Below are 16,021 nucleotides of genomic sequence, written 5' to 3'. Positions count from 1 at the left end.
TTTACTAGACTTACAGTTTTTAAGAGTGCCGCTATTTTTGTTACACGCGAGATTGAACACACAAACCCCGGGGCTCTTCATAAGCTAATAAAAGCTTTGAAGTTCACATAGGGACAAAGACGGATGTTTGTGGCCTCGCAATTGGTTGCATTTCTCCCTCCTGAAACCCAATTGGCCAGCGCGTTGACGCTACTCATTTCTAATTGGCTGGAATGTTAGAATTTACACGAGGGGCGGGACATTCTCATACTTTGCGAGGTTCTGATTGGTTCTTTGTCAGACCGGGAACACACTCGCGCCGAATGATAGGTCTGAACAGTCAGCGCAATGGTGAAACTCGGGCGCCGTCCGGCATGGAAATGTCACACAAACATCGGTGTTTTAGAAACAACGCCTAAAGGAGATGCATTCACAGCCTCACCGCATGTTTCCCCTCAAACGATTTTAGGTTAGTGTGCAGTTTGTTTATATCGTTTACATCTGTGTCTGAAGTGCAAGAGAGTAAAATACCCTTTTAATAGAGTGTGTTTGTCGGGTTTGTGCGTAGATAGCAGCATAGCTCAGTTAGCCGCAATTTACGTCGACGACGTACACAAAATCACACCAGTGTCTGCAAACTTACATTTCTAATAAAGCGACTGCCGAGCGGCATATTTAATGACTGTAACTCCCGAAGAATTATTATGGCTTCATCTTTTGTTTTTTGAGAATTTAGCTGGGAATCTGACTGCGGTTATGGTTTGTTTTTCCGCTCAAGTGTAACGTTATGTCTGAGATACGAGACTGCTGTTGTTTGATCTCTTCTCGGTACAGTAGTGCTGAATGTCGACTCGGTTAACCGCACGGTTAACTATAACACATTAAAACGACGAGGAAACGTCTAATACTTCTGTTAAAAAAATTATTATATGCTAAGTTTGATCTCAAAGCAAAATATTAAATAACAAATTCTACCGCTTTTAAACGCAGTGTAATGCATGTGTAGTTTGTAAGTGAATCATTATTTTCTCAAATATTAGTAAATGTGTGTCCCTGGCAACAAAAATGTATTGAATCAAATACCGACAATATTATATTCACACCGTGCACAGCATCAGTTTGTGACAGCTAATGAAAGGGTTTTGTTTTCGATTTATTTTCGAGTAAGATTTATTATTATTATTAATAGTATTTTTGCTACACATTTGTTGTGTTGATTTGTCGTATTGCTCAATGGGAGACTGATAATTCAGCAGATGAAATAAAAGCTTACATGCGATTTAGTACTGGTGTATTCACAACCTTACACCTGTTTTTACATCATTCAGTGGTCGTGAATGAGTAGATTTGATAAGATTATATATATATATATACATACATACATACATACATATACACACACACACACACACACACACACACACACACACACACACACACACACACACAGTACACTACCAGTCAAAAGTTTTTGATATGCATACCAAGCTTGCATTTATTTGTTTTTGAAATATTTTTCACTATTTAAAACAACTGTTTTTTGTGTGAATATATTTTAAAATGTAATTTATTCCTGTGATCTCAAAGTTAAATTTTTAGAATATTTAATCCAGTCACATGATCCTTCAGAAAGCATTCTAATATGCTGATTTGCTGTTCAAGAAACCTTTATTATTATTATTAGCAATATTTTAAACAGTTGTGTGTTTGTTTTCAGGATTTTTGGATTAATAGAAAGATCCCAAGATCAGCATTTATCTGGAATAAAAAGCTTTTGTAACATACAATTCAAAAGCTTGAAGTCAGTATAATCTTTTTTTTTTATTTGGGAAATAAATTATAGAAATTAATATTTTTTTTTAGCAAGGATGCTTTACATTTTTTAAAGTGATGATAAAGACATGAGTAATGGTACAAAAGATTTCTATTAAAAATTGCTGTTCTTTTGAACTTTCTATTCATAAAAAAAACTTCATAATAATAATAATAATAAATGTTTTTTTGAGCAGCAAATCAGAATATTAGAATGATTTCTGAAGGATCATGTGACTGGATTAATGATGCTAAAAAGTCAGCTTTGAAATCACAGGAATAAATATAAAATATATGCAATTATATTATACAAGTTAACAGTATCTGTACTTTGGATCAAATAACTCCAGGCTTTGTGAGCAAAAGAGACTTCGTACTGTTCAAAAAACTTTGACTGGTAGTGTATATTTTTCTATGTGATGTAACTAAATAAAACATATACAAGCATGTAATGTTATTATTACAATACTACAATAAAGTTATACTACTACATACTTCTCACACTGGTACCAAATGCAATGTAGGTTCAGAAAAATGATAATCAAAATATTTTTAAATATTTAGCATAATTTCTTCACCTTTGTGTCATTCCAAACCTGTCTGATATTTCATAAATTGAGATCTTTTGAGAAATGTCTTTACTGACATTTAAGTGTTTTTTTTTTCATCCATACACTGAAAGTCAGTGGGCTATGTTGTTGTTTGGTTGTCAGTATTCTTCAAAATAATTTCTTTTATGTTCCACTAATGAAAGACGGTCATACAGGTTTGGAACAATATAGGATATATATAAGTATACACGTGTACTATAAGTAAAATGACATAATTTTTTTTTTTATCCATTTAATAATTTATTTAATCACTATCTTTCTCATTATTCAATCAGGAATTGTGTTTTTTTTTTTTTTTTAGACTAGGAAATATTAAAGAGCAGTTGTTTAAGTATTGTCTAACAGGCATTTATTATTTCCTAATAACTTAAAGTTTAAACTTAATATGTAGATTAGAACTCTTATATAATTTGCCATTTGGCTTTAAACTGCACACTGTTTACCCTCAAACTTCAGTTTCCACCTTCCTGTATTTATTATTGCATGAAATAGTCAATGTTTGTACCAGTTCCTGCAGGGGATATGTAGTTAATGAGACAATTATGTATATAAACCAGTTTAACCCATAACTAATTTATATATGCTATAATTTAGTTGAACCTTTTTCTATCCTTTTGTTCATGCGTAGCTTGTGTTTATTAAATAAGTGCTGAAAAAAAGCTTAGTAAATGTATCATTGTAAACAGTCAGTGAAGTGTTTAACCAATGTCCTGCTTGTTCCACAGTTGTGATGTTTTGGGAATAAGGGCGGCAAACTAAAAGAGTCGACTGCATCACAGGACTAGAAAAGAGACTCAACAATGAGGCTCAGTCACCACAACCTCAACACTTGAGCTCATCATCATGAAAGACAAAATCAGCATGGTAATTTCACATTGTTTTTTGTCATCCTTCAACACTTTTTTCACTGTTCTCCTTGTTCACTGCAACACAATTAACTGACTACTACTTTTTATAGATTGCAAGTCACAACTTAATTAAGTCACACGTTACGGAGATGTAGTCAAAAATAGGGTGCTCACTGCATACAGATTACAAAACACTCTGATGCATTATGCGTCATAATCACGAGGTGTTCCTGTTATAAGAGTCATATGAAAGTGTCAGGGAGGCAAGACAGGCACAATGGAAATAACAGTGGCACACCTTTGTGAGCCATTCAGTGAAAAAAAATGCAAAAGGGGAAAAAAAAGTGTAGCCAAAGTTGAGTTGGGTGAGTTGTGAAATCCAAAAGAGGTGATTTTGCAATTTATTGATTTAGTTTTGCCACTAGTCAACACACTGGTTCTGTGATCACATGAGACTAGATCAACAGTTTTTGAGAAAGTGCGAGTTACAATTAGATGTGGTCACATTTGTGCGAGTGCACAGGTCTGTGCTGCCCCAAAGCGTCTGCTCTGCTCCATACAGCTCAGGCTGCAGAGCCGCAGCACATTGTAACAGGATTCAAATTTCATTGATTACGGAAGAGATGCGACCGCTTCGAGTGTACAGCCTGATTTTATAAAGTGCACGAGTGCAAAGGTGTGTGTGGCAAAAATTACGCAAATACTAAACGATGGCGGGTGAAGGATTTAGTTTTCAAGAGAAAGCAAAGTAAAAAGACTGCTCCCTAAACCAGAGAAGGTGAGCATGTTGGTTTTCTTGGGAAAAACCCATGCAAGCACCAACAGCCAGTTTAGTTTTACTTTTCTTCTCTTTTTTAAATTTTGAAAAGCATGTTATCTTTGCTGTTTACCTCACTTTATGCTTTAGAGAAGAGAGGGTGAAAATGTTGGATTTCTTGGGAAAAAAAACATGTAAGCTCTGTCACCAACAGCCAGGTTAGTTTCATTTTGAAAAGCCTGTTATCTTTGCTGTTTAGCTTAGGTTACGCTATGAAGGCTTTCTTTTATTTATTTATTTTTTTAAATTTGATTCCTCAGTGTTTGCTAAACGTTCTATAATTTATTAGTTGATATCCACCTTTTTCTTCCTGTAAGCGCAGGCCATTTGTTAATTGTATGGGTCTGGCAGTTATCTTTTAACACGTGACACCAAGATGGCAAATTTGAAAGTGAAAGTAAAAGCATCCTTATAATACAGCAAAAAAGAAACTCCCGCTCACAAAATTCCAATCACAAATAATACTGATGATAAAGAAACCACTTTTATTACCGTATAACTATAAACTATGTTAAAAGTGCAACCAAATCATGTGCTTGTATGACCACCTGAGAAACAAAAGAGCAAACCAGTGGGAAGAATGAGTCTAGACTAGTTTCTATCAACCCTGTTTGATAGCCCATTTCAAAGTATCGTGCCAGAAATGAGTGACAGAAATGTTACATTTCTGAAAAAAGACCCTTGATTTTGCAAGAAAAGTTTTTATGCTTGCTTAAGGTTGTTTTTGTGCAAAATGGGTTAATGTCAGTAATGAGAGATGGAAACACATTAACCGATTGAATTCCTCCATGCATATCAAAAAAAGTCATGTGACTCATCAGCGGACCGATCGTGTTGCACAGCATCTGAAATGTTGTCATGGTCATTCTTAAATGCCCAAGAAAACTTTGACATCAAAGTATTTCTGTATAATTGCCTCCCAGAACTGTTTTACATGACATTCACCTCTGAAAGCAATGACTGTATTTATTATTACTGTGTTTAGTCTGCTCACGCTGACCCGCAAGTAATTATGGTAATTTTACAATAAGGTTTATTAGCTAACATTAATTAACTACATAAGTTAACATGAACTAATAATGATGAAATAATTCTACATCATTTGATAATCTCAATTAAGGTTAACTTCAGCATTTATTAACCCATTATTAAAATCACAAGTTGTTTTTTTAACTAATGTTAGCAGGTACAGATTGTACCTTTAATATATATGAAAGTTATTATATTTAGTGGCTTTTACTACTTTGCTTAGTGATATTCAGTGTCACTTTATCAGGAAGTGATGATTTGTTCACTTTGACTCATTGGATGGAAAACAGTGCTTTATATTTGCAAATGTTTTATGCAATATGCTAACTTTGGATGTAAACATAGCTCTTGTAAATAATTTATGTTATGTAGTATCAACTAAACTGATTTGGAATTACACAAAAGCAAAAATGTAACCCAAATATGAGAAATATAGCAGAAATCTTCAGTTATTTGAATTTTCGTCAGATGTTACGCACTTTTGTTTTTGTTCATATTGAGTGCAAATGTCAGTTTACCAAAAAACTCCTCTATTATTCTTCTCCATGATGAAATATGTTTTTAACAATAAGGTATTAGCCCTCTGAATATTGATTAACCAAGAAGGGTGTATGCTTATTTTCTTTTACAGTTATTTCTGACTTAATTTAAGAAAATGAATAATAGTTAAATAGTTACCATAATAGTTCCTGATGAATAACTACCCTAGCCTCCTAATCCTCAATTGCTCAGCAATAACTACACACCAGTGAAGCTTTGCAAGGGTTGTGACTTGTGAGTAACTACAAGATTTTTGTTCAAAATACTTCACAGGATGAGTAGTTACTCTAATCAGAAACACCTTTTTACCTTAATCTTTTTTGTGATCTTTTGCTTCAAAATCAAACTATAATGTCTCTGAGGTTTTTTATAGTTAATATTTTTAACATATACACTACCAATCAAATGTTTTTGAACAGTAAGATTTTTAGTGTTTTTAAGTGTCTTCTGCTAAGCCTGCAATTATTTCATCCGAAGATCAGCAACAACAGTACATTTAGATTTTTTTTTTACTATTTAAAATAACTGCTTTCCATTTAAATATATTTAAAAATGTAATTTATTCCTGTGATCAAAGCTAAATTTTTAGCATCATTACTCCAGTCCTCAGTGTTACACGATCTTTCAGAAATCATTCTAATATGCCGATTTGCTGTTCAAGAAACATTTTTTATTATTATCAATATTTAAATCAGTTGAGTACATTTTTTTTCAGGATGATGAATAGAAAGAAAGAATGGAAAGATCCGAAGATCAGCATTTATCTTAAATAAAAAGCTTTTGTAACATTATGCACCATACTATTCAAAAGCTTGGAGTAAGTTTAATTTTTTTCTGGTAAAGAGATATTAGTAATTAATACTTTTATTTAGCAAGGTACAGCAAGTGACTGTAGTAATGATGCTAAACATTCAGCTTTGAAACCACAGGAATTAATTACATTTTAAAATATTTTCAAATAGAAAACTCTGATTTTAAATAGTAAAATATTTCAAAATTTTACTGTTTTTGCTGTACTTTGAATCAAATAAATGCAGGCTTGTTGAGCAGAAGAGGTTTTTTTTTTACTGTTCAAAAACTTTTGACTGGTAGTGTATATAAACAAGTAATTTAATTTTAAAATACTTGCAAAACCTATTTGTCTTAATCACTTCTCTTTTTTTCTTGTTTTCAGACCAGCTCTGGAGTTGAAGCTGAGATGGAGGAGCAATATTCAGAGTGAGTGATGCTGGATCAGATGGAAAATTAGGATCTGTAACCTTAGCCAGCAAACATGCTTTAAATGTGTTTTGTTTCTTTATTTTAGAGATGAAAACCACAAACTGGTATCACCCTGTGTGAGCTCACAGTTCGGAGATGGCAGCCTTGCAAAGGAGCAAAGCCATGACCAGAAGCCAGTGGAGAAGGAGTCCCCAGAGGGCCCTTCAGCAATAAAAAGATGGGAGTTTGGCCCACTTCTGCAGTCATTCAAATCCAAAATGGCTAGCTTTACTGAGATTGTCATGAGCCCTGTTCGGCTTTTCAAGTCCAGTGAGACTCTATCCTTAATCGCACTTCCTGATCAGCATGAACAGACTAATGTTGAAAATTCAACCCGGACTGAGGAGGCTGAGGAGACTGATAAATGTAGAAATGGATTGTTTCCAAAAAGGCCTTCTTCAGAAAAGGTGCAGTGCAGCACTGCTTCAAAGCGCCACAGAGTTGCACAGAGGCTGAATTTTTGTAACAACCACGAACCAGTATTGGATCACATTGAAAAGCACAACAAGGTTTCACCAAATGAAGAAAATCAGATAGACCGTCCTTCAAGCCAGTCACAAGCTGTCCTTCAAGATGGGACACGTGATCCCAGTCCTTGTAGAGCACGGAGCTCTTTCCTCAGGACTAGACCAAATCTGTCCACAGACAAACTTTTGAATTCTGCAGGTGCCATGTGTATGTCTAGTCAAGCCAATGTTCAGATGGATGCGCTGGTTGTTTTGCATCGTCTGTCAGGTGAGAGACAGACCCGTAGCAGTCACACAGCCTGTGGACATAGTCGTGAGTCTTACTTTTCAGAATCAAACCTGTTGAAACCAGAGTCTGACAGTAGCACAAACAAGCCTGATCCTGGAGTCTCCTCTTATAGCACTTCCTCTGATTTTGATGTGATAGATAAAGGCACAAGCACAGCTTGCAGCGAAGAATCGTTGTCACGTATGGCCATCAGGAAAAGCCCTAGAAAGAAATACCTGTCAGGGTCAGCTGAACTGGCCACTTTTGTGACCAGATCAAAGACTCTGGATGTGGAGATGAAGGAATCACCATCTGAAAACAGTATGGAGTGGATGCAGCACTCGGCTGAAGTATCAGACCTTCCAACGACCACTTCTCTCAGGGAAGTGAGGCCAAAGAGATGCAGAGAAGCTCCTCAGTCAAAGAAACACCTACAAGGAAGAGAAAAATGTGATTTGCTGAATGCTAAAGAGGGAAGACCTCTGAGAAGTAAAAATGTCAAAAACAATATCATGACTCTGGAAATAAACCAGGTGGAAGAAACATTTGTTCAGGTTAGAAAAAAGAGGAAAGGGGTTTCTACAAAGCAGCCACTCCAAGACTCAAATGTGCCTGTCAGTGCTAATGTTGCACATGTTGAGATGCAAAATTCAGTTGAGACGTCAGATCAAATGGAACAGAACAAGTCAATGAGAAGTCGGTCGAGAAAAAATGTAAAATGTAGGACGTTACTGACCTCTAGCATTGAAAATGATGCCTCTGATACTACATTCTCTCGAAATGGCACCCCTAATGTCCTGATTGACAATACCATGAATAGCCCATCAGAATCTTTCGAGTTTCAGCAGCCACAAGAGTCTGAGAAGACCATTGAAACTCGGAAAACAAGACATTTTAAAAGTACAGGTAATACGTTGCAGAGGAGAAGCATTCGTACACCCAAGCACAAGTTTGAAGAATACAGCGTGACTTCAGTGGTTGATCCAGCAGGACCAAGTCAACCTTCAAAAAGAACACTACTGCACTGCGAACAGTCTGTTATTGTGGTTGAGGAACCATGTATTTCTGAACTGAAATCAGGAGAAGAAATACAGCTTTTATCTCCTGGTTCAACAGCTCTGGTGCGTTCAGAAAGAAAACTAAGCAGACCCGCAAAGAATGTAATCCGGCCAAGAAGAAAAGATGTTTCCGTTGCAAAAAGGAAGGATGAAGCAGAGAGCCGAGAAAAGGCGTCGGAAACCGTTCCAGTTGTATCGTTGTCAGGTAGCGGTCACAACCGCCTCCTGCGCAGCTACTCCTGCCCTGAAATTCCGTCCCTAGTATTCAGTGACTCTCATTTACCCCGGTCCCACACGCATGACAACAGCACTACCTCACCCAGCAGAAAGAGCTCACCCGCTCCGCTCCCCATCCACCCTCACTCTCCATCCAAGCGCACTCGCCGGCACACCGTCTGCAGTGTGGAGATCGAGCGCGAAATTGCCCCGTTGTGTCTCCGTAAGGAGGTGTACCCTTCTAGTCGGGGTAGCCCTTTGTGCCCCTCTTCCCCTTATTCTCCCTCCACCTCCCTCACAGCCCTTGCCTCATGTTTTTTGTCCAGTCATTTGGCATTCTTGTCTAAAAGCTCAAGCCAAGGGCGTAGTCATGTTGGCGACACCAGCACTGGCAGCGTTTCAGCTGCCTCCAGTTTTGTCGCAGCATCATCATCACCGTCCTCCTTCAGTCCCCTCTTTAGTTCCACCCTCACGTCTTGTCATGCTTTATCCAGCCCTTCCTCTGTCACTCCCAGCCCTGAGACACCTTCCGCCTCTGTGTCATCACTCTGCAGGTAATTTAACAAATTCCCAGCCTCCCTATCTGAGTATACATGCTTTTTATTACCTATTATTGTATAATCTAGCATGTTAATGATCTCAGATATCTTCAAAAAAAAAAAGTCAGACATTTTCCCAAAAAAGATGCAAGTCAGTAGTTAAAATCCTACTTTTTCTTTCCCTCAAGTGCGTTTTCACAAAGTTCTTTGGAAGGAGACAGTCGGGTGCTTCAGATGGAGTGCGAGGAGTCAATAGATGAAGAGAGATCCAACTTTGACCTTAAACTCTCTGCGGCTATCTCGGAGGAGAAAGCATTATCAGACTCTGAAATCAAGGTGGGGGTTTTCTCTTAACTTTGGTTTATCGACTAAGCTGCATCATTTTTCTTAAAGGATTAGTTCGCTTTCAGAATAAAAAAATTGTGATAATTTACTGACTCCCAATGTCATTCAGTCGAAAAGAAATTAAGGTTTTTGAGGAAAACATTCCAGGATTTTCTCCAAATAGTGGACTTCAATGGTGGCCAACGGGTGAAAGATTGCAGTTTCAATGCAGCTTCAAAGGGCTCTACATGATCCCAGCCAAGGAGTAAGTGTCCTATCCAGTGAAACGATTGGCCATTTTCTAAAAAAAATTCTAATTTATATACTTTTTAACTACAAATGCTCATCTTGCACTAGCTTCACTTCACGCATTACGTAGCCATGTTGGAAAGATCACGCATGACGTAGGCGGAAGTACCGACCCAGTGTTTACAAATTAAACATGCAAAGAAAGTTAAACGCCCTTTACCAAAAAAAAGGTAAAACATGATGTCGGACGATTTTTAAGTTGAAGTTCTAACTTTTAGAACCAAAGTACACAGACGAAGAACTAACCATGTGTGATGATTTCTAATGTGATTATGTAATGTGTGTAAAGTTGAGCTAGTGCAAAACAAGCATTTGAGGTTAAAAAGTATATAAGTTTTAATTTTTTTTTAGAAAATAATACCAGATAGGACCCTTATTTCTCAGCAGGGATCATGTAGAGCCCTTTAAAGCTGCACTGAAACTGCAATTTGGACCTTCAACCCATTTGCCACCATTAAAGGGATAGTTCACCCAAAAATGAAAATTTGATGTTTATCTGCTTACCCCCAGGGCATCCAAGATGTAGGTGACTTTGTTTCCTCAGTAGAACACAAACGAAGATTTTTAACAAAAACCAGTGCAGTCTGCCAGCCAAATAATAGAGGTGGATGGGCACCAAACCTTTAAAAGTAAGCAAAAACATACACAGACAAATCCAAATTACACCCTGCGGCTCGTGACGATACATTGATGTCCTAAGATACAAAACGATCGTTTTTTGTGAGAAACTGAACAGTATTTATATAATTTTTTACCTTTGATACACAGCCACGTCCATCTGTCCTGAGCATGAGCTTTTCATCCGGCTCGTGACATGTGAACGTGCTCTGGCGTAGAATACGCAAACACCGGAAGGGGAAATCAGTGAAAAGTCCCGGATGAGTTTGCGCAAGCAAATGTAATCTTTTAGCTTTAAATCGGTTTGAACAATCAGGATAAGCGCAAGTAATTACCATTTTGAATAGCCGCTATACCCACAGTCTGTGTGCACTGTGTAAACAATGAGTGTCGTATACATGCGACAGATCGCTTCCGGCGTTTACGTGTTCTATGCCAGAGCACATACACATGTAACGAGCCGAAAGCTAAATTCGTGCTCAGGACAGATGGACGTGGCTGTGTATCAAAGGTAAAAAATGATATAAATACTGTTCAGTTTCTCACAAAAACCGATCGTTTCGTGTCTTAGGACATCAATGTATCGTCACGAGCCGCAGGGTGTAATTTGGATTTGTCTGTGTATGTTTTTCTTTCCTCTAAAGATTTGGTAACAATTGACTGCCATTATTTGACTGACAGACTGCACCCGTTTTTGTTAAAAATCTTCGTTTGTGTTCTGCTGAGGAAACAAAGTCACCTACATCTTGGATGCCCTGGGGGTAAGCAAATAAACATCAAATTATAATTTTTGGGTGAACTATCCCTTTAAAGTCTACTATATGTTGAAAAATGGGGGGGAGGGGGAGTAAATCATCAGGAATTTTTTATTCTGGAAGTGAATTAATATTTAATCCTAATTGCATCTTCATTCTCTGTGTAAACAGACGGACATCAAGGATGGTCAGCGAGGAAAGGTGTCCTCTATTCGTATCCGTAAAAAGATTCCAAAGCCTCAGAATAATCTCACCCCTATGGGCCTTCCTAAGGTTATCAGGTGTGTATGCATAGACAAGGTTATGGGCTTGGTCATATCTGTTTGTGTATCTGTACTTTATCACAGCAAAGATTTATTTCTTGTTTTGTGTTTTACAGAATAAAGAAGAAGGATTTCAGTTTGGAGGAAATCTACACAAACAAAAACTTCAGCAAACCTCCTGATGGGTGAGACATTTTCTAAATGATTCATTTTCTGGATAATTGAGTTACTCATCCATTTATCAACCTAATAATTGGTTCTCCGTACATTCAGTAATCAAACTGACAGAAAATTGAAGATAAATAACGAAGTGTTTGGCACTCCTTTCAGACTGGTTGCTTTCATTGATTTTATTATCATGTCTTTATTTACTATTGTAACTCACCTTCAGGATTTCTGGTATTTACAGACATTAGGGGCAGATAGAATATCCCAATAGCACAGTTTTAGTGCCTTTTTAGTGCAACTCTAAAGCCATAAATGTGTTCTTATACTGCCAAAGTAAAAATGTGGGCTAGTGCCAGTTTTGTTTTATTTGAACCCAAAAATAAAAAACTGTCATTAATTACTCTCCCTCATGTCGTTCCAAAACCATAAGACCTTCATTCATCTTTAGAACACAATTTAAGATATTTTTGATGAAATCCAAGAGCTTTCTGACCCTGCATAGACAGCAATGCAACTGACACATTCAAGGCCAAGAAAGGTAGCAAGGACACCATTTAAATGACAGCAGTGTTTCGATCGTAATGTTATGAAGCTACAAGAATACTTTTTGTATGCAAAGAAAACAAAAATAATGACTTTATTCATTCTTCTCTTCCGTGTCAGTGTTCAATGTGTGTTCACAAGGGTATCAGGACACATGCGTGTGCATTCCTCTCATTGTAAACAAGGCACAGCGCTTTCATGACTGTCATGGAAGAGAAGAAATTGTTGAATGAAGTTATTTTTGTGTTTGTATTACAGTTTTGAACCACTGCTGTCACATGTACTATTTAAACAAAATAGAAGATGAATGAAGGTTTTTTGGAAACCCATAAGAATGAGGTATATTCATGGGAAAAAAACTAAATAAGAGATATATTTTTTACATTTTTAAACCTAAAAGGTCTGTCCCTCCATTGAAAGTTCAGAATAAGCAAACCATAGAAAATCCAAACGGGTCAAAATGACATTGTAAAACGAAACCATATGAATCAGGTTGTTTCCTCTTATGACTTATGAAGATACGATCACCTTATATGGTGAACAGATTTAATTTTGGTTTTCAGTGTAAACAATGATCAATACAAATACATAGAGCATATCACATGGTAAGGAAGCTCAAACATGCATGCTTGACATACAAGAACCAACGAGATTTGTTCTTACATGTGATACAAACAAGTTGTGCTTCTGTGTTTACCATATGCTGTGTGATATGATCTATGGATGTGTGTTTATATGTAAATAAAATCCTAAAATAAATCTGTATCTGTTTACAAGACTTGGATTAAACCATACAATTCATATGGATTCATTTTATGACACCTTTATGACCTTTTTGGATCTTCTTCAATTGAGGGAGGACAGAAATCTCTCAGGTTTCTAATCTAATCTGTGTTTCAAATCTTAATGGGTTTGTAACGACATGAAGGAAGTAAATGATGACAGAATTTTCATATTTAGGTGAACTATCCCTTTAAGACTTACATTTTTAAGAGCATGCCTGTTAGGTTTTCAGATTCTGATCAATAAGGAAAATTTCATCAAACTCTTTTCAGACGTTTGGAAACCATATTTGAGGTCCCTCTCAACCGGCGTGACGGCACTCAGGCGGTCGTGGGCCCAAAAAAGGTAAAGCGCTTTGTCGAATTCCCTGAACTGGGTGTTGCCAGGAAGCCTAAGAAACCTCTGGTTGGTGTAACGGCGGGGGGTGGAGCCCAGAGGAACACCGGTATCTGTAGAACCAGACGAGGTGTCGGGGTCTCTACCAAAGTGGAGGATGGCCTCACCTTGCAGCAGCTTGAGTCTCTCCTTTGCTCCAAGCTTGAGGAGTTAGACACCTGGATGGCACTTCAGCAGGTTGCGGGCTGAGTCCGAGGTCTTGATTGTTCTGTACCAAATAATGGGCTTTGTGTGTATTATGTTAAAAGTTTCTGTACATTTATCAAAGCAACAATAAATATAGACTTGCAGAGCTGTACAAAAAAAAGTTTTTGATTGCTAATGTACTGTAAAGGTCTTACATCACATGCTTTATATATTTTGCAAAGTAATGGTGTTTATTTTGTAGATTGGTCTGATGTAACAAGAAACAACTCCGTTCCGTTTTGTATAATAATTTAAAGAAAGCACTTGTTTACATGAATCTGTGGTATGTTTAAAATATCTCTAATTCCTGCTCACCACGTCTCTGTATCAGAAAGTGTCTCTGAGTTGCCAGATCACTCACAAACTATTCTCTCCTTTAAAACATTTAATCTTCTTCTCAAATGAATGCCTTATAAATACACTCTCAGGATGGCTGGTGTGTTTCTTTATAAAGGAGAATGAACAACGGCCTTTGTAGTGACCGCATTGAATACAGCGAGTTACCAGTGAGACAGAAGTTTGCATTGTTCAGTATTAAATCAAGCTTTATGCTTCTTATCTAGAAGCATAAAGGATTTAAAGGTTTCAATGCATTCTGTGCTTTTACTCAGGTACTCTATAGTCCATTCATTTAATTCAGGCTTTTGTTCATCTTTGATGTAGTGATTTATAATACTGCTGGTGGTGTTTGAACATGTTGAATGGTTCGTGTGTAAAATTGTTTGATATGTATAGATGTCTGCGTTCTGTATTTCTAATAGAATACGATTGAACCGTGTTTTGTATTCTGTCAAGTTGTTTGTAAGAAGTTCACAGGTGCATTTTGACTGTTACACATTTTATTACAAAGTCTGAAATACATGCAGTGTACAAAAACATCAAAAGCACAAGGTATTGAAACAGTACAACTTATTTACAGAATGTTAATAATGTAACCACATCCATATCTCAACATTTGACTGTTGTGCTCTCTGTGAGTATCTCAATGTTTCATTTCCGATTTACATTAAGAGCATAAATAAAATCAGCTTGCTGAAGTGTAAAAGTAGCTTTTCTCTGAACAGTGCTGATGGTTTTATGCATGGCTCCATCTAATGCATGTAACAAATTCCTGAAAGTTGCTGTACCGTTTTTAACTGCCTGCATTGGTGCAATTGCAGCCATTTAATTAGATCAATAATGTAATCCAATACGTTTTGTTACTACCAAAAAGTAAGCAAATTATGATGAGCCGTTGAACCCTCTTATATTATAGGTAGGAAGTTGTGGACTGACCAAACATGACCATTGCTGACCAACCTATTGTCATCAGGTTACATTTTTGGATAGTCTACATGCAGTCTGTTTCTGCACTCTGACAGTTCATTTGTTCTGGTTGCTCATTTAACTGTAGCTTCTGCAGTGTCAATCTATGAAGGTTATAACATAGGAGAGAAGTCCCAGCAGCAATGGAAAGATGAGAATTAAAACCACCCAGGCTACAATGGACCCAACTCCCCATCTGCACGCCTTTTTAGAGTATTTCTGAACCTTCTCTTGTGTCTCTTGTGTATTTTCATTTTGAAGTCTTTTTCTTGTCTCTCGAGCCTGAAAAGCATAAGAAAAGGTGTCAGATTGCCATTTTTTAGGTTCTTCGATTATATTAGTGCATGCATATGTTTCTTTCAGCTCTGACTGCAGTTATTAAGTTTCATGGTACTCTTTTGTTTCCTTGTCTCGTCTTTGACAACAATATCTGTTACTGGCAACAGATCTCAGGTGAGTGTCTTTTTAAGTTCGTTGAATAGCTGAACAATATACCCTTGGTTTAAACACAAATAAAACCATGGTAACCACATATTAACCATGGTTTTGTGACACTAAACACAATTTAACTATGGTAGGCAATTTGTAGTAAAACTGGTTATACAAATGGTAAGTTACTACACTTTTACTACAATTTTCTTAAGGGTATAAAAACAATAACGGTTAATAAGTAAGAAATTGACCTAAGCCTACTAGAGCAAACTCGGTGTAAATCAATTTTAAATATGTTCTGTTTGTCATGCCGCAGAAAAATGTTATTAACCACCCAGCCAAATTTGAATGATAAAAAACCGCCAAGTAAATAAAATAAGGCATCAAAAATTAGAAAAAAATTAATCGGCAGGGGCGTGTTTGCTGTCGAAGCTGAAACCACGCCCACTGCCTCTCAACCGTCAAATACTGCTACAACCTGAATGGATGACCGAG

The 16,021-nt window shown here is 36.9% G+C and overlaps 1 protein-coding gene and 1 long non-coding RNA gene across 2 annotated transcripts in view; one reads left to right on the top strand and one right to left on the bottom strand.

The window, feature by feature from the left end:
• The first annotated feature begins 322 nt into the window (after positions 1 to 322).
• Positions 323 to 14,834, top strand: prr14 (proline rich 14). The gene is made up of 8 exons (XM_073836150.1): positions 323 to 448; positions 3,128 to 3,266; positions 6,811 to 6,854; positions 6,943 to 9,459; positions 9,633 to 9,780; positions 11,622 to 11,731; positions 11,830 to 11,898; positions 13,480 to 14,834. Exons 2-8 carry the CDS (start codon positions 3,246 to 3,248, stop codon positions 13,790 to 13,792), a joined length of 3,222 nt encoding a protein of 1,073 aa, XP_073692251.1. The 5' UTR covers positions 323 to 448; positions 3,128 to 3,245; the 3' UTR covers positions 13,793 to 14,834.
• Positions 14,682 to 16,021, bottom strand: part of LOC141331238 (uncharacterized) — a 3,632-nt gene continuing 2,292 nt past the window's right edge. The window contains exon 3 of the long non-coding RNA XR_012355251.1: positions 14,682 to 15,376. This is a non-coding gene — a long non-coding RNA (uncharacterized lncRNA). The remainder of the gene's footprint in view (positions 15,377 to 16,021) is intronic.

The sequence above is a fragment of the Garra rufa genome, chromosome 1 (genome assembly GCF_049309525.1).
Source record: "Garra rufa chromosome 1, GarRuf1.0, whole genome shotgun sequence".
Lineage (NCBI taxonomy): Eukaryota > Metazoa > Chordata > Actinopteri > Cypriniformes > Cyprinidae > Garra > Garra rufa.
Note: the sequence above shows the minus strand (reverse complement) of the source record. Positions and strands in the feature narration are given on the sequence as shown.

Coding starts and splice junctions, on each gene's coding strand:
- prr14 (XM_073836150.1), top strand. CDS start 3,246: ATGAAAGACAAAATCAGCATG. Junction 3,267..6,810: donor TGAAAGACAAAATCAGCATG/GTAATTTCACAT, acceptor TCTTGTTTTCAG/ACCAGCTCTGGAGTTGAAGC. Junction 9,781..11,621: donor TATCAGACTCTGAAATCAAG/GTGGGGGTTTTC, acceptor CTGTGTAAACAG/ACGGACATCAAGGATGGTCA.